Raw genomic sequence first — 23762 nt, 5'->3', positions numbered from 1 at the left:
CTTTGTGGTCGTGGGAAGTCTCACAATTCCCCCAGTACTTTGAGTGTGCACAGCTGGTGGGAAGTCTCACAATTCCCCCAGTACTCTGAGTGTGCACAGCTGGTGGGAAGTCTCACAATTCCCCCAGTACTCTGAGTGTGCACAGCTGGTGGGAAGTCTCACAATTCCCCCAGTACTTTGAGTGTGCACAGATGGTGGGAAGTCTGAAAAATCCCCCATTGCTTTGAGTGTGTACATCTGGTGGGAAGTCTGAAAAATCCCCCATTACCTTGAGTGTGCACAGCTGGTGGGAAGTCTCACAAATCCCCCATTGCTCTGAGTGTGCACAGCTGGTGGGAAGTCTCACAATTCCCCCATTGCTCTGAGTGTGCACAGCTGGTGGGAAGTCTCACAAATCCCCCATTGCTCTGAGTGTGCACAGCTGGTGGGAAGTCTCACAATTCCCCCAGTACTCTGAGTGTGCACAGCTGGTGGGAAGTCTCACAATTCCCCCAGTACTTTGAGTGTGCACAGCTGGTGGGAAGTCTCACAATTCCCCCAGTACTTTGAGTGTGCACAGCTGGTGGGAAGTCTGAAAAATCCCCCATTGCTTTGAGTGTGCACAGCTGGTGGGAAGTCTGACAAATCCCCCATTGCTTTGAGTGTGTACATCTGGTGGGAAGTCTGAAAAATCCCCCATTACTTTGAGTGTGCACAGCTGGTGGGAAGTCTCACAAATCCCCCATTGCTCTGAGTGTGCACAGCTGGTGGGAAGTCTCACAATTCCCCCAGTACTCTGAGTGTGCACAGCTGGTGGGAAGTCTCACAATTCCCCCAGTACTCTGAGTGTGCACAGCTGGTGGGAAGTCTCACAATTCCCCCAGTACTCTGAGTGTGCACAGCTGGTGGGAAGTCTCACAATTCCCCCAGTACTCTGAGTGTGCACAGCTGGTGGGAAGTCTCACAATTCGCCCAGTACTCTGAGTGTGCACAGCTGGTGGGAAGTCTCACAATTCCCCCAGTACTCTGAGTGTGCACAGCTGGTGGGAAGTCTGAAAAATCCCCCATTACTTTGAGTGTGCACAGCTGGTGGGAAGTCTCACAATTCCCCCAGTACTCTGAGTGTGCACAGCTGGTGGGAAGTCTCACAATTCCCCCAGTACTCTGAGTGTGCACAGCTGGTGGGAAGTCTCACAATTCCCCCAGTACTTTGAGTGTGCACAGCTGGTGGGAAGTCTGAAAAATCCCCCATTGCTTTGAGTGTGCACAGCTGGTGGGAAGTCTGACAAATCCCCCATTGCTTTGAGTGTGTACATCTGGTGGGAAGTCTGAAAAATCCCCCATTACTTTGAGTGTGCACAGCTGGTGGGAAGTCTCACAAATCCCCCATTGCTTTGAGTGTGCACAGCTGGTGGGAAGTCTCACAATTGCCCCATGTTTTGAGTGTGCACAGCTGGTGGGAAGTCTCACAAATCCCCCATTGCTTTGAGTGTGCACAGCTGGTGGGAAGTCTGACAAATCCCCCAGTACTTTGAGTGTGCACAGCTGGTGGGAAGTCTCACAATTCCCCCAGTACTTTGAGTGTGCACAGCTGGTGGGAAGTCTCACAAATCCCCCATTGCTTTGAGTGTGCAAAGCTGGTGGGAAGTCTCACAATTCCCCCATTGTTTTGAGTGTGCACAGCTGGTGGGAAGTCTCACAAATCCCCCATTGCTTTGAGTGTGCACAGCTGGTGGGAAGTCTCACAAATCCCCCATTACTTTGAGTGTGCATGGCAACACACAAGAATTCTATGGGCGGAACAATACACGGATAAATAGCAACCTGCCCTCAGAAAAAGAAGAGAAAATGAAAATAAAAGGAGAGGGTTTACCCCTCACAACGTGAAAAATCAACCACTATAAGCAACATACAATAATTATGCGGCAAAAAACCAATACACGGGCAAACAGCAAATAAACATATAACCATACATGATGCTGACACAACTATAACACACGAAAACAACATCCTTACATCATTAAGTAAAATCTCTATAAGAAAAAAAAAGAGTGGGAGTGAGAACGAGAGCGATACTGAGAGAGAGAGAGAGAGAGAGAGAGAGAGAGAGAGAGAGAGAGAGAGAGAGAGAGATGGATACATATAAACGCTGAGAGAGGGAGAAGACAGTCGGTGGTGTGAAGACAGAGAGATAGTGACAGACAGACAGACAGACGGGCGGACAGATAGATAGACAGGGCATATCAGAGGTACAAGGATTACCATAACAAAACATAAAAAGAGGATCATAATATAATGTTGCCAAAAGCATTGTGTCTCTTCTTTGCTGTGTCAAGCTGTATAATAACCTCGTCTCGTTTTACTGCCGAAATAATATTAGCTCACCCACCCTGACCCCCAGCATCCTTACATACCCTCATGCCAACTCCGCTCTTCTTCTGACACTAGTGTGCTTAGGATCCCCCCTGCTAGAACCGAAACGTATCTCCACCGCAGTTTTTCATTCCAAGCCCCCTTTCTTTGGATTCAACTTCCTCTGCCTCTCCGTCACTCATCTTCGATGCAATCTTTCAAATCCAATCTGAAGACCCACCTTTCCCCCTGATTAATTCTCAACAGCTCATCCCTTTCCTGTATGAACTAAAATTACTATTAGTGACTGAATGAGTTTTGATAGTTTCATAATTTGTTAGTTATATTTTTGATTGTGTACTATTTACGATTGTGTGCTATGACTTGTGTGTGTGCGTGCGCGTGTGCTTGTGTGTATTGTGGGGGCGTGTGTGTGTGTGTGGGGGGGGGGGTGAATAATTTTTACGATGTTTGGTATCTTGTGTTCAATTTTTCCTTTTTGATATTTACATCTGTGTTCTATTTGTAAACGCCTAGGGCTCATTTTCAAGATTAGGCGTAAATGATAATAATAATAATAATAATAATTAACACAGCCTCAGCAGAGTCTGCGACGTCGCTGCCAGAATCCCAGCCGCCAGGAGGGGGAGGAGAGAGGGAAGGAGATGGGAGGGGGCACTGTTGCAGCCGTCGAAATTGCAGGTGGTGAGGCAACCGCTTATGCGCTCACCCGCTCCATCGTCCGTCACGTAGGTGATGGCCCCGCAGTTGCTGCCCCAGCCATCGTCGCTGCAACTGCGGACAATGAAGTGGCTACCGTCCTCTGGAACAGCCCGTAACAGTAACAACTTCACTAACAAACCAGCGACAGTGATGGCCACAACAACAACACCTGCAGCAACAGCAGCAACAACAACAACGGTAATGACAGCAACAACAAGTCACGATAATAATAACAACCGTCCTTTGGAAAAATGATACCACGTCAGTGACAGCCAATAACAGCAGCAACAACAACTACATCAACAATAACAGCGACGAAACAACAACAGTGATGACAACAACAACAACAACAACAACAACAACAACATCAAGCGTCCTCTGGAACAGCCCACAATGGTAGCACACGTCAGTAACAGCTAGTAACAGCCACAACAACGACAAAACCAACAACAACAACACACGAGAGCTATAACAACATCAACAACAGTAATGACAACAACAATAACAACTGTCCTCTGGAACAGCCCACAATTGTACCACGTCCGTGACAGCAACAGCAGCACCACCACCACCACCAACAACAACAATGATAGTAATGATAACAACGACTTCCTCTGGAACAGCATCGTTAGTGAGAGAAAGTAACATTGCTGATACCGATAGGAACAACAACACCAACAACAGTAATGACAACACCAATCTTATCTAGTACAAAATGTCAGACACAAAGCAGCACTAACAACAACAACAACAACAACAACAGTAATGACAACAACAACAGTAATGACAACAACAACAACAACAACCGTCCTCTGGAACCATGACAACAATACGACGTCAGAGGAGCAGCAACAACAACAATAACAACAACAACAATAACAACAACAACAACCGTCCTCTGGAACCACGACAACGGTAACGGCGTCAGTGAAAGGAATTAACACACGGCAAACAGGAACGACAATAGCAGCAGCAGCAGCAGCAGCAACATTAACAACAGCACTTGTCTTCTGGAACCACGACGGCGGTATGACCAGTGACGGAAAACAATGGTAAAACAGCAGCACAATTGTGCTGTGCTGTGCTGTGCTGTGCTGTGCTGTGCTGTGTTCAGAGATTCGGACTGCATCCACACCTTAGGCGATACTGACGTCTTCGTCTAATTAAAAAAAAACAACCATGACTGTACTGTAGTATACTGTGCCGTGCTCATCTACACTACACCATGCTACATACAGTGTAATACATTAAGTTGTGCTGTGGCATGTAAAATCATGTTATGCCATGATATATTGCTACAATAAATTACAGTGCATTACAATGCGATATTGCATTGCATTGGAGCACACCACACCAGCGGACACCGCGGCAAGAACAAAGCACACACTTCTGACGCCCTTCATCTTGAAGGAAGGAGTAGGAGGCGGCAAAGAAGTCGTAGTGGTAGTCCCTACACTACTCAACACCACAACACTATACAAAACACCACACCACGCCACACCATACTACACCACACAGCACCACACCACACCACACCACACCACACCGTACTACACCACACAGCACCACACCACACAGCACCACACTACACCACATCAAACTACACCGCATCACACCACACCACACCACGCCACATCAAACTTCACCGCGCCACACCACCGACACCATCATACCACATCAAACTACACCGCATCACACCGCACCACACCACACCACACCACACCATACTACACTACACCACACAACACCACACCACACTACACCACACCACACCACACCGCACCACACCACACCACACTGCACCACACCACACCACACCACACCGCACCACACTACACTACACCACACCACACCACACCACACTGCACCACACCACACCACACCACACTGCACCACACCACACCACACTGCACCACACCACACCACACCACACCACACTGCACCACACCACACCACACCACACCACACGATAGCAAGAACAAACAAAACACGTACTTTTGAGGCCCTTCACTTTGAAGCAGTGGGTGGCGGGAAAGAGGTCGTATTTACAGTCCCTGCTGATGAGGTGCACGGTGCTGAGGTCCTGGCGGAACTTGTCCTCACAAGCCAGGTTGCTGCCCGCCACCGAGACACAGTCGTAGCAGTCGATGGCCTCCACCCCTGTCAAAACAACAACAACAACAACAACAACACACACACACACACACACACACACACACACACACACACGTGTATATATATATATATATATATATATATATATACATAAGTGTGTGTGTGTATGTATTTTTTTTTATCTATATTCTTTTCTTCTCTTCTTCTTTTTCAATTCCGTCTTTAGGTTGACAATTTCAACATAGTGTCACAAGAGGTCTTCTCGTTAATAATTACACCATATTATCACACATTCATTTTGATGTTATGTACAAAGATAGTTTTTTTTTTCTTCTTTTGCTATTGGACGCTTACGTACATAAACTAAGTCAGAACATACATGAAGTCACCTATATAAACTTGCATCAGCATCAGCTGTGGAACACTCTAACCCTATCAAAATAAGATCCTGCAATCTCAAACAAACAAAAACACTCGGCACTGAACTCCCTGTCCTTTACCCCCCACCCCAACACTCCTCCCGCCCACTCGCGGGGTGGCGAGGGGGGGGGGGGCGTGGGGGGCCGGGGGGGGGGGGCAGGGGAGAACAGAAAATGAATCGAAAGAAGGTGACTCAGTTAACATCAATGTTCAGGGGTGATGAGTTGGGGTCATCAAGTTCTCCCAAGCTGTCATCCAAGCCAAGCCAACAGCTCTGTAAACAGATCACTGATCTATTTTTAGCTCAGTGTACACTGACGCACTGTTGGGAACCACGAAGCTAGCTAGTAGTCGATTGGCTGCTGTTTTTAGCTCTCCGGAACTGACCTGATGACAGTGACTGGCCGCTGAGGCATGTTTACACTATCCGGGAAGCTGAGAGGAAAGCAGTATACGTGATGTGTGACGGAGTTATTTCTAGCCCATGAGAAGGCGCCACTGACCTCAGAATCATGGTTTGAGTGTGCATGCCAGAAGCAATCTGGGTAAATCAGTTCGTGTCCAGCTCATGTGGGCGACGGTCGCTTTACTTTCTTCACAGCTCGTCGCGTCACTCGTCTGTTGCGAGTTTTCGTTCTCTTAACTGATTTCAAATCCTGATGATTCACGTACCAGAGTACAGGGGTAGAGCTGAGTTTAACGACATAACGGCAGTAAGCCCTAAGGTCAAGTTGTTCTGGGCAGATATCCGGCAGTAGTCGTTTTTCGGTGGTTAGAGATGTTCAATGCTGTGGTCCGTTTGGTATCGGAGGTGTAGTCAAAAGGGAATCGTTGGCCCGATGGGTACCGCAGTTGTTCGATGCTGTAGTCGGCCGGGTATCGTTCTCGGCTGTAGACTGGTATTTTCTTGGTGGTAGTTTTAATACATTGTGAAAGGATGTTTTTCTCATCGTTGGTCAAATGTCTCGGCTGTAGTCTTTCTTGCCGCAGCTGTTGTACCTTGATTCGTGGTGACCAAGGCCGTCTTCAGGACCACCGGGCAGCCAGTCCTCATGCTCCGTCGACGACCCACACGTCCCACGACGGCAGACCACACCACCAAAAAACACATACAGATGTAAACCATTTGAATTTATTTTTTAGACATGTGTCGCCGTGGTGTGAGACACATACAATTTGTAATTTTCTAAAATACTTATTCCATTTTAACCATGAGAGTTACAATCATGCTGATGAAAAACATGCAACACACACAAGTGGACAGAAATCATACAAGTAATATTCAAGTAACATGAAATAAGAATTGAAGAAGTGGAACAAAAGCCTGAGGCCCATGATGTTGAACCAGAAATGGAAAAAGATAGTGTGTCAGCAACTTATGCTCTTGAGAATGCAAGAACTGACTGCCAGAACATTCAAAAATTGATGGGATGAGGGAAGAAATCAACAGGCATATATGAAAACAGAAACTTGAGAGAACACTTACAGAGGAAAGAAATTAGCTCAGTGTTGTGTGGTAAAATTTGTAAAGAACTGATGACAAGCATTAGTTGTGTAATCATGAGGCATATGTTGTAGTGTACAAAACAAGAACCATGCCTTTAGACATGTTCTCATAAGGAATGAAGTAATAGCACAATTTATGTTTGATCCAGTAAAACTCATCAAGACCACTGCTAATAGTAACAGACATTAACATGTTGACAGAGCTAGACTGAGAGAGTCTAAAATAGAATACTATTTATTATGTTACCAGTTGCAATGAATAAATAATTGTGAATGGTTCAGTAGAATGTAAAAATTGTCATTTTTTAAATACCTTTATTAAAATATGTTGAGACTGTGTCATAAATGCAAACAGTGTATACATATATATATATATGTGTGTGTGTGTGTGTGTGTGTGTGTGTGTGTGTGTGTGTGTGTGTGTGTGAATGACTCACACTGCAGATGAACAGACATGTGACAGTAAAAGGCCAGCAGGATTTCAAACGTAACTCATTCTGTCAAGTTTTGGGGAACCATCCAGTAAGATGGTACTCATGTGACTGGCCTTTCCCCCGAGCTTTACAGCTGCTTCAGTAGCAGTTCCCCACTAGGGTTTCAGATCTCTGCCAACCCAGCCATGTACTAACTGTGGACATCATTATTGTCTGATTTATCCATTACTGCACATGGCAAAAGTGGTTTCTCATTTAGCATTTAGGAGTGCATAACTTGCATGTGCGCACACACACACACACACACACACACACACACACACACACATACACATGCACATGCACAGACACACACAGAAAACACACAAATACATAAAACTAATCAGTTTCTATTCTCATCATCATCATTGATTTAATCACAGACAGAATTATTTTAATGTCCATGCTATTATCAGTTATGTTTGTGATGACATGGAACAATGACAGCTGACAATTGCAACACACACACACACACACACACACACACTCATACGCACTCATACAAACTGACTGGCACAGTAATAGATATCCTCACACATGCTCACATGCGTACATGTGACAATACATAAAAACAAAGAGCAAAATTATTTTTCAATGCAGCATTTTCCTCCCTAGCTGTTATGGCCATTTTATTGACTTACTCTTGAATTTGAAAAATAAAAACAAACAACAACAAAATAAGTCAGCCAAGTACAATCCCCACCAGTGATCATGTAAGTCTTAAAGGCAGCACACAAAGAAACTTAGAGGGAGTCTCAGAGACAATAATAGTTGCTGAAGGGACAAGTGACATTCGGAGAAGACTGAGGCAGGAGTGAGAAATCTGGTTTGATTCTTAGTCTTACGTTTGCCCTGACTGTGTTATCGTAGATCTTGTACCCAGCTATCGGTGCGCTGCATGTGCGCTTCTAGACTTTCAATGAAGCACTTGAACTGCTCAAATGTGAAAGCGCTCACGCCGAACACACGATCGCGATAAAATGCGTCTCATTCTCATTCCTTTGAATCGATTCTGAATCAAAACCAAACAACGCGCTCGATCTGGCCTTTGTGATCATCTAACTGACTTTCGTTATATTGTACTTCGCTCGGAGTAATCATAAATACGATTGACACGAGAAACGAAACGAAAGGACCGGAAACGCCGACTTCTTATCATCGTATTATCATCATGGCGGACATCGTTCCGCTTTCTTAGGAACGCTACGTCATCGCTCGTTTCCCTATAGCAGATACGTGCACGCGATCACGTACACACACACACACACACACACACACGCACGCGTGTACACACACGCGCGCGTGCGTGCGTGTGTGCGCACGCACGCACTCTCTCTCTCTTCTTCTTCTTCTTCTTCTTGCTGTTTTATTGCTGCTGATGATGTTGCTGCTGCTGAATGGAAAGGCACACAGTCAAATACCCACTCTTCTCATTTTATGCCCCGATTGAAAAGTACACCAAAAGGTAGGTTCAATTTCAGTTTTCGTTTTCCAGTAAGTGTCAACATGCAGCACATCTGTTGGGGGGAAGAAAGGACAGATGATATTCGCATGAATCCAACGCTCTGATCAGGCCTTGAGAGTTTGCGCTGGGTTTCTGAAAAACAGTAACATAAGATGACGATAAAAAAACAACCACGAATGATTTTAAAATGACTGTATAAAGATATAGAATTAATAAGAAATAGAAAAGAATAATACACACGCACTCACGCATGTACGCACGCACGCACACAAACACACACACACACACAAACACACACACACACACACGCACGCACGCACGCACGCACACACACATATACGCACACACGCCGCACACACACACACACACACACACACACACACACACACACCACTATCAATTACGGACTATCAATGCATTAACAAACAAACAAACATGGGAGCGCGCAGACACCACAAATTCTGTTGTATTCCTGGACCAGCTTTGATTTGTTCGCCAATTCATCTCAATAAAACTGTGAAACACATAGATTGCTCTCTCAAGGGATTTTACCATTTTGTTATTGGTGATGGTGGTTGTGGTGGTGGTGTTGGAGCTATGTCGTACCAGACTAAAATCAAGATGGACAAAGACGAAGAGAATCAGATACAGAACGTGCAAGTCAAACACTGTGGCGAAAAAAACTGGATCTTCCACAAAAATCTCAACTCCAGTTTCAGTTTCAGTATCTCAAGGAGGCGTCACTGCGTTCAGTCAAATCCATATTCGCTACATCACATCTGCCAAGCAGATGCCTGACCAGCAGCGTAACCCAACGCGCTTAGTCAGGCCTTGAGAAAAAAAAAAAAAAAAAAAAAAAAAACTCCAGCCCTGAATTAATAGTGAAGAGCACCCATTGTCCCCTGGCGAACGGCGTATGTCCGTTTGTGACTGACAAAAATCGGGGCTCTCTCTCTCTCTCTCTCTCTCTCTCTCTCTTCTTGTTAGTGTCAGTTTGGTGCTTTTTTCTTTTCTTTTTTTCTTTTTCATCTTCTTTTTCTTTTCTTTTTTTTCTTTTGCTATACTGTGTGATGACTTGCTGCTTTTTAGAGTGACAGAGGCCTTAGTGGTGTGGTGGTGGTGGTGGAGGGAATGAAGTGGTGGTATTAATTTTGTCATTGTCGCAGCTGATGATATGATTGTGATGCTGGTCGTGATGTGTGGGAGGGGTGGGGGGACTGAGGGGGGGTGTCTGTGTCTGTGTGTCTGTGCGTGCCTTTGTGCATGCGCGCGCGTGCGTACATGCATTCTATTGTGTCAGTACCTGCATGTCAATGGTGCTCGTGACTTGTGTACACGCGCGCGTGTGAGTCCATGCCTTGATGCGTGCGGCGTGCCAACGCGACGAGCCTGCTCAAGCCGAAACACAAACATACGTGCCTGGGTGTGCCAGCATCCACACCCATTGCTGCGTGTGTGAATGGAATATATTGTAGTCTCCCAGAGGACTCACTGACAAAGCCTATCCACACGAAGCCTGACGGGCCAGCGATCGTTCTGTGGTGAGGCAGAGGAGGAGCTGAGGAATCCCCTCCACACGGCTCAGCCTCTCTGTGTCTAATCTGGTCTCGGGCACAATCTGCCTGAAGCAGCAGGCTTCCTCTTTGGTCCCTTCATAATCCTGTACCTGGCTGTTCTGAGACGAGAGAGAGAGGAAAAGAGAGAGAGAGAGAGAGAGAGAGAGAATGTGTGTGTGTGTGTGTGTGTGTGTCTGTGTGTGTGTCTGTGTGTGTGTGTGTGTTACCGAGTCCTGTGTGGGTTCATCCCTCAGTGATATTATTGATCATTTGGTTGCTGGGTAATAGTGGTGGTGCGGATGACTTGGCTGCTTGGATTATGATACTTTAAGGTTCTTTTCATCATTCTCCTCAAGTTCTTATCATTTTGTTATTATTATTGATATTACCAAAATCAGTATCGTCATTAATGACAACATCATCATTATTACCATTATCATTATTATCAACATCATCATCATCATCAATATTGATATTATCAACATTATTTATGTTATTCCTATCATCGTAATCAGTAGTAGTAGTAGTATTGGTTTAAAAACGTGCGTCAGTAGAGCGCTAGGCGCTTAGTATTATCAGGTCATCAGTGGTACTAATGGGTCCTGGTTCAGGCCTAGTTTTTACGTTCATGATGCTGTTGGATCCCCTGATGCCTGAGGCTCATTGCCTAATTCCTTTTCATTCTGCATTACTGACGAGGCGAGCCGCTCTTTCGTCCATCCAGTGTCACCACCCACACGTGTGTCTGGCTGGCTGTCCGCCTTCATGTGCGTGTGTCACAGTGGCTGCTTGCTTGTCTGTCCGTGTGAATTGTAGTATTGTGCATTGCATTGTGAAAATCGAGCTGCTCTCCATGTCGCCACTGTGCGGTGCCACCCTTTTTTTCTTTCTGTCTGCAGACATATTTGCTTTTAATATCATTTGTATCATTTTCAAACTGGATTTTCCCAGGGACAACCCTTTTGTTCCCGTGGGTTCTTTTACATGCGTTACGTGAACTCTGCACATCGGACCTCGATTCTCGTCTCATCCGAATGAAAGTGGCTCTGTCTCTGACAATGATCCGCCCACTACTCGAAACACCAAAGAGATCCGGCTTCTCTCGAGCTAAAAATAGCCCACCATTTCCGAGAGCGGGACACCGGTCCGGGCCATAGCAGTCGTCCACAACTGTATGAGTCATGTCATGCTACGGTTTCTCTTCTCTTGCGAACTCCAGGACTGGCTGCATTTACGGAGTATGAACATCAAAGAGTATAAAGGCGGTGTGAGGGGATAAAATGACTCCCGTTTCTATCGATGGCCCAGAGCAATTTTATAGGATGTGACTGAAAATATCACAGATGAGTTCATTGACGTGTTGAACGAGCAGGAAGCCTATTTTCATCACTGTCATTATCATCATCACTACCATCATCACATCAAACCAACCGACAAGACAGACAGACAGACAGAGAAAGAAAGAGACAAGGGGACTACCATCATCACATCAAACCAACCGACAAGAGAGACAGACAGACAGACAGAGAAAGAAAGAGACAAGGGCTTGTGTGTATGGGGGGAGGGTGATTGGGGGGGCCGGGGGGGGGGGAGGTATGTGATAAAGAGAGGGTTGCAGAATCAGAAAGAGACTGGCAAAGAGAATAGCAGAAAAAGACACAAACATAGAAAGCCCCACATAGCGTGATCTGGAGGGACACCCCAAAGCAAGCCTTTATTCTCAGAGAAGGGGGCATTAATACTACTTGGATATTAAGACAAAACAAAATCTGCTCCGTCGGATACGAAATATGAAAACACGTAACCTTAAGTTCCCCCCTTTTTAACAGATGTGGTGTGGCGTTTATGGATCAGTCCGCACGCTTTGACATCTCGTTGAACTAAGTGAAGTTGAAACTGAAAAACCTGTAAAATAAAGACAACTGATACAGGCTCAGTTCCAGTTGTTGTTGTTGTTGTTTAAGAAAAAAAAGAATGTCATGCGAGAACACGCCGAAAGTATATTAATTTTCATCGCGCGTCATTTCTGCTGTCGATGATCCGTTCTGTTGCTCAACTCAAAAGTAATCTCTTTCAGTTTTCTTATGAATCTGGAATGGGATAAACGGACTTGTATCATCTTTGGGGAAAAACAAAAAAAACAAAAAACAAAAAAAACAATAACAGGAAATGGTAAAAAAAAAAGGTGGCATCGTTTTGGAAGTAGGCACCATTTTTATGCTTTTCGTTTGTTTGTTTTCGTTTCGTTTCGTTTCGTTGTTGTTGCTTTCTTTCAATGGCAGAAAAATGGAGATTACAAAAAATGCCTATCATAAATCTGCTGTGGTAACTTTAGTGCGCAATACGGGAATTATGAGTTTTCAACATCAAAAGGAGACCGAAACAGTGGGCGCCCGCGCGCGCGCGCGTGTGTGTGTGTGTGTGAAGTCAAAGTCAAAGTCAAAATTATATTTCAAGATGGAAAATTGAATAATATCCTTGTTTTTCATAAGTATGATATATATTATTTTCAGAAAGAAAAGCCCTGAGCATATCACACTTCTCTCGCAGTCTCTCCATTTGGCTCCCTGCCTCACACAGAATAAAGTACAAGATCAGCATTCCGTTATAAATGCACAAACAAATCTACCCTCATCCTGTCTGTATGACTGCCATCACCTCTGCACCTCTATCTCGCTCTCTGCGATCAGGTTCATGTCAACTCTTCTTTCTGCGTTCCCAGATTCAAACACCCCACAATCGGTCGCCTCCCTTTCTCTGTCTCTGGACCTTACGCCTGGAACCCGCAGTCAGATCCTTCAAGTCTGGCCTGAAAACCTACTTCTTACCAAAATAGTCCCTCCCTCCGCCCCCCCTCCCCCTTGCCTCCTCCCCCTCTTTCCATCCATAGTTCCTCTGGCCTACTATCTACATTTATTTACCAGTCTTTCAGTCCATAGTTCCTCTGGCCTTCTATCTACATCTGTTTACCCGTCTTTCCGTCCATAGATCCTCTAGCCTTCTATGTACAATTATTTACCAGTTTTTTTCATTCACACTTTGGTTCAGAGTTATACATGCCTATAAAAGTAGCGAGTGACAGCGCTTTGATTGTCTACCGCACAAGATTAAGCGCTATTTCAGTTCATCATTTTATTATTATGATTATGATTGTTATCATAAATAGTAGTGGTAGCAGTTGCAGCAGCAGCAGTAGTAATACTAGTAGAAGAACACAAGGAAGCGTTAAAGCGCCGGTACCCATGAGACGGTGTAGTAAACCACTTCGTCCCCCACGTGAAAAACTGTCCCCTGGAGACCTGCTTGTTGATTGAAATACTCCTGGGAGGGGTGGGCGGGTGTACTTTGAATAATTCGAACTTTTCCCTAATGGACCTTTAAAGCATGCAAAAGGTTACCCGTGGGGACGTATCAACTTTTCCTTCAGCTCGTATCCATGTAACTGAAATGCCCTCATTGGTCATCATCCCCTTTGGAAGGGCCTGCTCCACTCTCTCCTGCATTTGTGGTGTGCGTGTGTCCGTGCGCGTGTGTTCGTGCACGCGCGTACAATATGAAGTCGAACGACTGTTTGCTTAGTACTAAATAGGAAATATTTACAATTGTGATATTTATTCATACCTTTGTAATGTTTGGCCACTGAATAAAATATCTGTATCCGTATCTCTCTCTCTCTCTCTCTCTCTCTCTCTCTCTCTCCACCCTTGACTTTTTAAATTGACTGTAACTATTGCTATTGTGTGGTTACTTTGTTAGGTTGTTAGACCTATTTCAATGTATCTTTACAAAGCATTTACTGATTTAGGCACAGAGAAATTGTTATTTCTTGATATTATGACTGATCCGTATTGTTCTTTATTTTTGATTTTACTCATCAATGGTTGTGTTTTGTACAAATTGGGGCCAAGGCCTTAAGTGAGTAAACCAACACACACACACACACACACACACACACACACACACACACACACACACACACACTCACTCACTCACTCACAAAGCGTTAAATCCGCCAGGATAAACACAGGGATTGAAAGAGACTAAGGGGATGATATCGGGATCAAAACCTAATTATCTCGACTTCCTGGTTCATAAATTATTGCTAAACAAAGAAAGCCCATCGATTCGACGGCAACAAAGGAATTGGGAATCGAGATCCAATTACGAATGGTGGACGACTATAACACCCCCAAAAGGCCTCCTAGCAGCTGGGCAATTTGTACACCCAGTCAGATCTGTCCCAGGCATTTTTTTCACATTATCACTGGAGTATCTTAAAAGAACGTGTGTCCTTATAGGTGATGGTCTTGTCTTTTCTTCTTCTTCTTCTTCTTTCCTTCTTTTTTTCTTTTCTTCTTCTTTTTTCTTTTCTTTTCTATTTTATAAGTTTCCTGACAGGCCTACGATTGACTTTTCTTTTCTAAAAAAAAATTTGCCCTGTTCACATTTAATATCTCTCAACAGGTTTTATACCTAAAAATTACAACAGATCACAAGAGATGACATATGTTAACAACACAAAGTAAAAGTTAAATAGAAACTTTTTTTTTAGAAGACGTTTATGCAGCGTACATGGGTATATACGCAAGCTTTGATTTTTCCTTTTCTTTTTGAAAAAAAACTCCATCTTGAACTTTTCACGGCCTTGCAAAGACCCAACATTTTGCATTTTAAACGTCCTTTCAATACCTTCTCAGGGAAACTATAAACATCTCCCTAAAGACCTAGGTGGCTTTTGCAATCTCTTAAAAATCTCTCTGTGTGTATCAGTGGTAAACTTTAACATGGCCGTTTTCTCGAGAAATGCTTTGTCTGCCAATACCAAAGTTGGCTTAAACACAGTAGAAAAAATCTTCACAGTCATACCAATGATAGGTTGTATGTCTCCCGAATTTAGCAGTATTTCCGAATCATTAACGGTTTATTTAGCTGATTCTCAAACCGAATCCAAAAACACTATACTACCCCTTCCCAGTTGCCGGAACGTAGGCTATGTCTGGTAAGATGACGCCATGACCTCGTTTTGCTTGTTCGCAATTAGAAGAAAAGAAATACAAATTCTGGACAGAACACATACAGTGACACTAACTACACTATTGACGTGTTTATTAGCACATGAATATTGCGCTAAAGCTGACACTGAATTAACTAGAATGAAGAATGAATATCCAGAAAAATTAAATCAACCGCTTCACAGAGTTTCGGTCAGCCTTGTCTAGACCGGTCTGTACAGATCTTGACAAAACATGTTGCGGTGTACCTGACGCGATGGCAACGTCTCTTTTAGTGCTGAATAAAAGAATTTCTTAAATAATCATCGACGTGTTTACTGCACATGAATGTTTTAATTAATTAATGCTTGTTGTGCAGATCTATTAAATAAATAAACAAATAAAATAACGGACATGTATTGCAGTGTGTTTGAGGTGATGGGAACGTCTGCTTTACCTCGGACTGGAAAGAAATTCTTTAATGCCCGAGAAAAATACAAAATAACATTATTTAAACGGCGCTATCACTTCGATTACCGTTGTTGATTTATTACGCTAAAAAACATGTTTAAATAATAATTTTTGAACGTCAGTGGTACACCCGCGTTAGCGCTGCGTACAAAACCACTTATTCTCGACCCGAACATGCATGGTTCGAATCTACTTATTTAAGCCTTTTTTTACGCGAAGCTTTATATGATTATGATATCAAATATAGAACACATTTTAACAGGGTTTTTTTTTTCATTAATCATTTTTTCATCATTTTTATTATCATTTCTTTAAGTGTGTATTACAAGTGAGTCTTAAAGGCCTTGCCTCTCTTTTTTATTTTTTTATGTTGCTGGTAAATCGGTTGACACTACCATTCCCTAAGTTAGATACCACAAGATAGGGGAACCTGTTCAGAGTGATAGAAACTTCCGTGATTTCCACAAGTCACATCAGTTTACATTTCGGCCAGGATGGTCTGCAGAGCAGAGAAGGAATGCCAGAAGATCAGAAGTGTTTGCGTAGTGACTTCTAAACGCGTTAAAGAGAAAGATCCAATCCTATATAGCCGGCAGATGTTTAGATAATTGGCAGTCTGGATAATTAAAAGGGCAGACAACACGGCAGAAAAAAAAACTCGTCAAATCTGGATCCATCTGTGCAGGTTTTGATGAAAAAGGAAAAAGCTCGACATGGCTTGGCATTACACAGAAAGTTTTGTAGGTCAGAGAAAGCATGGCCACTTTCCAAATGCACTGAAGAAAAGACGTGCAGTCTCTATCCCCAGGCGAGGGCCAGGCTACATCTGTGTGTAAACAATGGGAGAAACCACACTTAGTCTGATGGAAAAGGAAAATTGGAAAATTAGATGAAAGGCTGACAGCAGACGAGAGTGGAAGTACTTTTCCGAACAGGACAGTAATGTTCTCACCTCACAGACAGGAACACGAACACAGTTTACCTTTAAACTCTTGGAAACCTACGTTATGGTGAAAGGAAATTAATGAGACAGACAGTGGCTGGTCTGTTTTCTTCACCTTTCGTCACAGAATCCTCAATAACAATTCGATCAGAACAGCATGAAAGTTGTAGCTCAAATCAAAAGGCTGTTTAAATCTATCTTGAAATAAAGAACACATCAGGCAACTTCGAGTAACATGAATGGGACAACACAGACTCACAATAACAACAACAACAACAAAAACCCGCAAAATGCGCACCCCCAAAATCACAGACGTGGACTACTAATGAAGGATGTTCACACAACACCAGCCCATGGAAACAACCCACCGCCACACACTCATTATTTATAACTGGAAGAGCACTCGGCATCCCCAGGGGGCTTAGTGGAGGGGGCACAGCAATGCATGAGATCCTCTTGCTGTTGGTTCTGTGAACGAATGATCTGTATCTGCCATGCCTTTTTTGCTTCACCGGACTGAGTTCTGTACATTTCTCCCCAGACTGTGGAAGTCCCCAACCGGCCAACCCAACCCTTCTTAACCTTTCAGTTGTTGCCTTTGTGTCGTCCACCAAATTCACTATCATTTAGTCATCAAATTCTTTCAACGCTCCCTTTATAGTACGCGCGTCTTGTGGGGTGGAAGAGGGAGAAGGAAGAGATGGGAGAGGATGGAAAGAGTTGGACAATTAATCAGATAAAATCAAAGATAACGGAGAGAGAGAGGGGCCGAGGGGGAGAGAGACAGACAGACAGACAGGCAGAGACAGAGACAGATAGAGGAAGAGAGGGGGAAGGGGGGGAGAGAATGAAGAAAAGACCCAATCAATGACTTATACACAGAGAGAGAGAGAGAATGAAGGAAAGACAGACACGAAGTGACAAAGAGAAAAGTGACGTTGTTTTCGTCCTGCCGGTCCCACCTTCTCCACACGATTCCTCATCAGACCACCACCATCACCCTCCACCCACCATCACCACCATCACCCACCATCACCAATATCACCACCATCACCCTCCACCCACCATCACCACCATCACCCACCATCACCCACCACCAGATTATCATCACCCACCACCACCACCACCAAACCACCATGACCACCATCATCACCACCACAACATCACCAAAAGACTATAATCATCCACCACCAACACACCACCATGACCACCAACATCACCACCACAACATTACCACCACAACATCACCAACACCAACACCCATGTCGCGTTAGCGATGTGCGTACTGAAACATTAGGGAAGCTGCTTTATCAACATTCTGTGTGTCCAGGAAAACAAAAAACGAAACACACACACACACACAAACACACACACACACACACACACACACACACACACACACACACACACACACACACACACACACACACACACCTTTGACCCAACACTGCACCGCCGTCTAACCTTTTTAAAATCTACCGGAGGGAGCAGTCTGTTGGGGGAGCTCCTGTAGCCACAAACACCGGCTCGCACTATCATTTCACTGCTCCACAGAATAATGAGGTAGAGGGTTGAGAGACCTCATGAATGAAAAATGCATGCAGGCGCACGCACGCGCGCGCGCGACTCAGAAAAAGGTTGACGGTCGACGCCAGCCTGTGCAGAACGAAACTGCTAGGTCCTTGGTTCATCGTATAACATCAATGGACTGTCGGCAAATATAACATATATCTTCTTCAAAACTCACAACGCGATACAAGAAGTGTGGCTGTTAATCGTGCCAGTGTTGCGTGACAAACACAACGGTTTTTTTTAATGTTTCCCGTTTCTGGCTTGGCTTTTTTTTTAATGCAAAAAAGAAACTTTGTTAAGTCATTGTGACAAGCTTCTTTTTTGTCCTGAAACTTCAATAAAGATGTATGTATGTGTATGTGTTTGTTGAAGGAGAGGGGGGAGGCTGGGGGAAGCGTTGGGGTTCTGGTGAAAGTCCTATTTTGGTTTTGGTTTTTCACCTCAGAGTATTCACATTCACTACAGCCATATTCTAATTCCATCGAATGGGTTGAGGGAGGTGGGGGGGGCGGGGGGGGGGGGGGGGGGGCGACGGATCAGCAATTTGTGTGACGATTTTTTTTTTTGGTAATGATGATGATGATGATGATGATGATGATAATAATAATAATAATAATAATGATATAACAGTATTAACAATGATTATCACCATCATCATAATAATTATAAGAAGAAGAAGAAGAATGATATCATTATTCAACTCGCCATTTCCCACCTACATTGGTACCTCTCTAAGTTCAGGGGGGCCAAAAGAAACAAGGGATAGATAACACTTTTTAAGACAACAATATTCATAGCACAATTATCCACGAAACGGTACCTCTATCAGTCAATACACTGGGCATACATCAATTCCACAAAACGTAGATAGTCATTTCAAAACTCACATTCATTAACTCCAGAAACTCTGCCAGGCATTTACTGACATTTCACAAACTCCAGTCACAGATCGACAAATGATTCGCAAATAATATACTATAAACCGTTCTCCAGGGGGGTTACGTTTGTCATAAACACTGAGCCGCTGCAACAGTTTCATTTACCTTAACAGTAATGGCATGTATTTAAAAAAAAAAAAAAAATCTGAACAGATAGCTGCATCCTTTTATAAATGTATTACTTACCTTGATATGTCTCCAGGGTGAGGAGGGCCAAAAGGCACGTGGCGAAGGCGGGAAGGGCGGCCATGACAGACGGAGTGGAAGGAGCAAAATCCCAGGCAGATAGGTGTCTCCTTTGTCCAAGAACTTCCCAAAGCAAATACTGTCCACAAGATTTCTTTGTCTCGCTGTTATCAAACGCTCTCTGTTGTCAAAGCGTTTTTATTTTTACCAATTTGTAACAGCTTTCAACGTGATGATTGTCGCATTTCATCAAATTACATTCCAAAGAAATTGTGGGTAACGACGTGATATTTACTGGCTGCCTTTGTATAAGTTCTTTACTGCTTATGAACAAAATTGTTGTTGTTTCTTACAGATGACTTTTGTCGGGGGTTTTTTTGTGGGGTTTTTTTTTTTTTTGTTGTTGTTGTTGTTTTTTGTTTTTTAATTGTCACTCTCGTTGTGGACAGTTGTTCTTTCCAACCTTACTTTCTGATGTCAGGATCTCTGAAAAGGTATTATCAAGGTGTTATGTTCATCCAGGAACAAAATGAAAATGGCTGTTGGCACTTTTCTCAGTCCTCCCAATGGGACGATGCTGCTGCTCTTGATGCTGTTTCTCGAATGAAGTCTTTTATCAAAACGTCACCTGATTTGATTGTTTTCCCCTACGATGACAACTTGGGGCTTTTATTTTCACTTCAGTATCCAGTTCGAAAACCTGAAAAAGGAAAAGAAGAAAAAAAGAGTTGATGAAACCAACGGAGCGGAACAGTGAGCAACTTGAACCAAAAAGATCAACTGTCTTTCTTCTCTCATTCACACACACACACACACACACACACACACACACACACACACACTGACAAAGTGTCAAGGTGGTAAAAAGTCTCCCACACGGTGTTGTAACGTCCGGATGGAAGATGAAAGAAGCCTGTACCTGTTTATCTGTCTCAGAACAGTGCTTTACAACCAGTCAGGGCGATGGGCTCCCAACAGCGTCAGAGAAGGGAGGGAGGTCGAACGTGTGATAGGGTGGGATGGAAATCAGTAGGGACGGGGAGAGGGAGAGAGGGAGGCAGGGGGAGGGAGGGAGGGAGAGAGGTAAGGTGTGGGGCAGGAAGGGAGGAGGTGGTCACGCACAAAGTCACTCAGTGTCGCGCGCTACTCTCCATCCGTCACCCATGCGCAGACAGCGACTGAGCTGTCTGGCACAGACAAACGTGAATCGCGCGCACGCACACACACACACACACACACACGCACGCACGCACGCACACACACACACACTCACACACACACACACACACACACACACACACACACACACACACACACACAGACCACTATCAATTACAGACTATCAATGCACTAATGGACATGTCCAGCAAATGTGACGGCTGGTTTTACCCAATGCAATGTGTTATTTATTATTAATTCTTTTTATTGCTCTGCTGCCATAAACACAGAATGGGAATTACATACACCTCGTTGGTGCCTGCCTGTCGATCGTATGCTGTGGAAGGGGTGACAACCCAAAAACAAAAATGAAAAGAAATACAGACAGACGGACAGACAGAAAGGCAGACAGACATAGAGACCACGAGACACAGCTCGGTTGTCGTTAACATCGTCGTCATCATTATCGTCGTCACTGTCAGGAACAGAACAGCATGTCATGTCCCGACACAAACACAGCTTGTTGTGGACACTGGAGCAGAACACACATTCAGTTCACGAGGCGTCGCATGTTGTCTTTTAACTTCAAATATAACTGAATTGAAGTTGAGGGATTTGGTTCTTATTGTTGTTGCGACATTATTGCCATCGTCATCCTCCTCCTACTCCTCCTCTCGTTGTTGTTGTTTTGTTTTTGTTTTTGTTGTTTTTTGTGTGTGGTGTTGTTTTTTTTCTGCTGTTGTCGTCGTAATGGATATGTAGGTGAATCGGGACAGCTTGAAATGACCTTCAGGTGTCAATGTATAGGCTTGACAAAGTAGAACTCCACCACGTTTGTTTCAGTTAAGTTGTAATGGAGAGGAGTGGGGAGGGTGACCAATATGATACGTGTGATGATGAGGGTATTGCGTGATGATGATGAGAACCACCACCACCATCATCATCATCATCATTATCAACATCGGCGTCCTGTCTTCATCGTCGCCATCGCCGTCGTCATCATTGGTGTCGTCGTAATCATAACCATCATCATTATCACCATCATGAAGAAAGCTACAACAACGACTGATACCATCACAGTAATTACGACAAGACTTAACACAATACTTTATCGTTTTCGTGTCAAACTCACTGTAATTAACTATTCGCAATTGTACTGTAACCTTTTTTTTTAATATAATAAAATACAAATTCGTAAACTACTATTTAGAACCAAGGAGCACGGTGATGACAACGATGAAGATGTAACCGTCCATATCAGGCAGACCTCTGGCACCGCTGCCAGCCACATCAGCAGCAGCAGCAGCAGCAGCCACCAACAACAACAATGCCAAGGGCACGTGGGGTCAATACTTCTCACTTGCTCCCTGTCGCCGTGATGGCTTTTAATTATTGATGATTGGGCCACGCTGTAGCTTTTCTAGCCCTTCGGGAAAAACAATGGGGGTATGCAGAGGGTGAGGAGGGGATATTTGCATTCTACCTCTCCATCCTCCTCCATTCCCCTATAGCATCTATACCCCCCCCCCCCCCCAACCCCCACCAGAATCAACTATAACTGACGTCAAATCGTCGGTGCCAAACGTCATGTGTGCACATTTTATTGATCCTGATAGTTGTGGGGATTGTTGTGTTCAGGGTGGTGGTGGAGGTGTTGGTGGTGGAAGAGGTGGTGGTGGTGGTAGTTGTGTGTGTGTGTGTGTGTGTGTGTGTGTGTGTGTGTGTGTGTGTGTGTGTGTGTGAACAATTTCACAATTATTATCAATTATTCATTATTCATTAAAAAATAAAAGTTTTTGGTTAATCCCTTGACTATTTAACTTCTGATTCTACTGACCAAAGGAAATATGAACCGAAGAGGAAGAAGTCGTAATAAAGAATGGCGACCGACATCCTGACCTGTTATCTCTGTCTTATCTCAATGAGGTGACAGCCCTTCTCTGACTGACGAGTATACTTGTCAGCTGCAGTCAAGAAGGGGTTAAAGGGACTGGTCTATAATGATGTGCCGATGCAACCGAAACAGCGAAATATGATATCTTTGCTTTTAATTTGATGTTGTTGTGTTGTTGTTGTTGTTTTTAACTCGGCCTAATCCATGGAAAACAACCACACTTCACAGGTAGTTTGGGTTATCTTTGGTGTATGTTCTCTAACATAACTTCTCCCTCTTCCGCCCCCTCTGACCCACACCCCCTCCCCCCTCCCCTCTCCGCCCCGTCCCCGCCACACACAAAATAACTCCTCAATATTTTGCCACATTCCAGAGGGAGGGAAGAGGCCTATTCAGCACTGCAGTAGCACCGAAAGAAAAAAACAAATGTTCAAACTGACGGAACAGGGGTGTGAGGTGGGGAGAATTCTGCTTGATATTGCACATTCAGGGATTTCAGCTGGTAATCTCTGTCATTACATGCAGAGTGTGGGTCGTTCAATGAGATTTTGCAGAAATACCTTTTTTCTTCCAAAAAGCTGCCACGGGTGTCTTAGTAGTTAGTTACTAAGTTTGTCACTTAGTTACTTAGTTACCTAGCTTATGACTTATTTTGTCTGTTAAGGCCGACTCCCTCAAGTCTTCTTTCTTTCTTTCTTACTTTCTTTCTTTCTTCTTTTCTGTCTTCATTCTTTCTTTTAATCACTAACTGATCCCAACATGCCTTTGTCCTGTATCACTGTTCTCCGTTAGCGTTCCTTGTTTCCCGACTACAGGCCTTATACTGTGAACACAGCATTGTTACATGCCACACTGTGTGCGACCTCCGACAAGAGCAGTGGTTAAGTATGCGACGAGATTAACCCCTTGACGGCTGTTGACGAGTATGGAGTCGCCCTTTTTAGATACGACTGTGGTTACAGGTCGGGATACCGTCACCATTCTTGGAAATGAGTTTCTTTTATTCAGAAAAAACAACCA

At 44.1% G+C, this 23762-nt stretch overlaps 1 protein-coding gene across 1 annotated transcript; it reads right to left on the bottom strand.

The window, feature by feature from the left end:
• Nucleotides 1–2805: 2805 nt before the first annotated feature.
• LOC143287071 (uncharacterized) lies at nt 2806–20692 on the bottom strand. Its single transcript, XM_076595069.1, has 4 exons — nt 20610–20692; nt 19691–20390; nt 5050–5214; nt 2806–3154 (listed from the first exon to the last, which is right to left on the bottom strand). Exons 2-4 carry the CDS (start codon nt 19752–19754, stop codon nt 2919–2921), a joined length of 465 nt encoding a protein of 154 aa, XP_076451184.1. The 5' UTR covers nt 19755–20390; nt 20610–20692; the 3' UTR covers nt 2806–2918.
• Nucleotides 20693–23762: the final 3070 nt, after the last annotated feature.

Source organism: Babylonia areolata, chromosome 1 (assembly GCF_041734735.1).
Source record: "Babylonia areolata isolate BAREFJ2019XMU chromosome 1, ASM4173473v1, whole genome shotgun sequence".
Lineage (NCBI taxonomy): Eukaryota > Metazoa > Mollusca > Gastropoda > Neogastropoda > Buccinidae > Babylonia > Babylonia areolata.
Note: the sequence above shows the minus strand (reverse complement) of the source record. Positions and strands in the feature narration are given on the sequence as shown.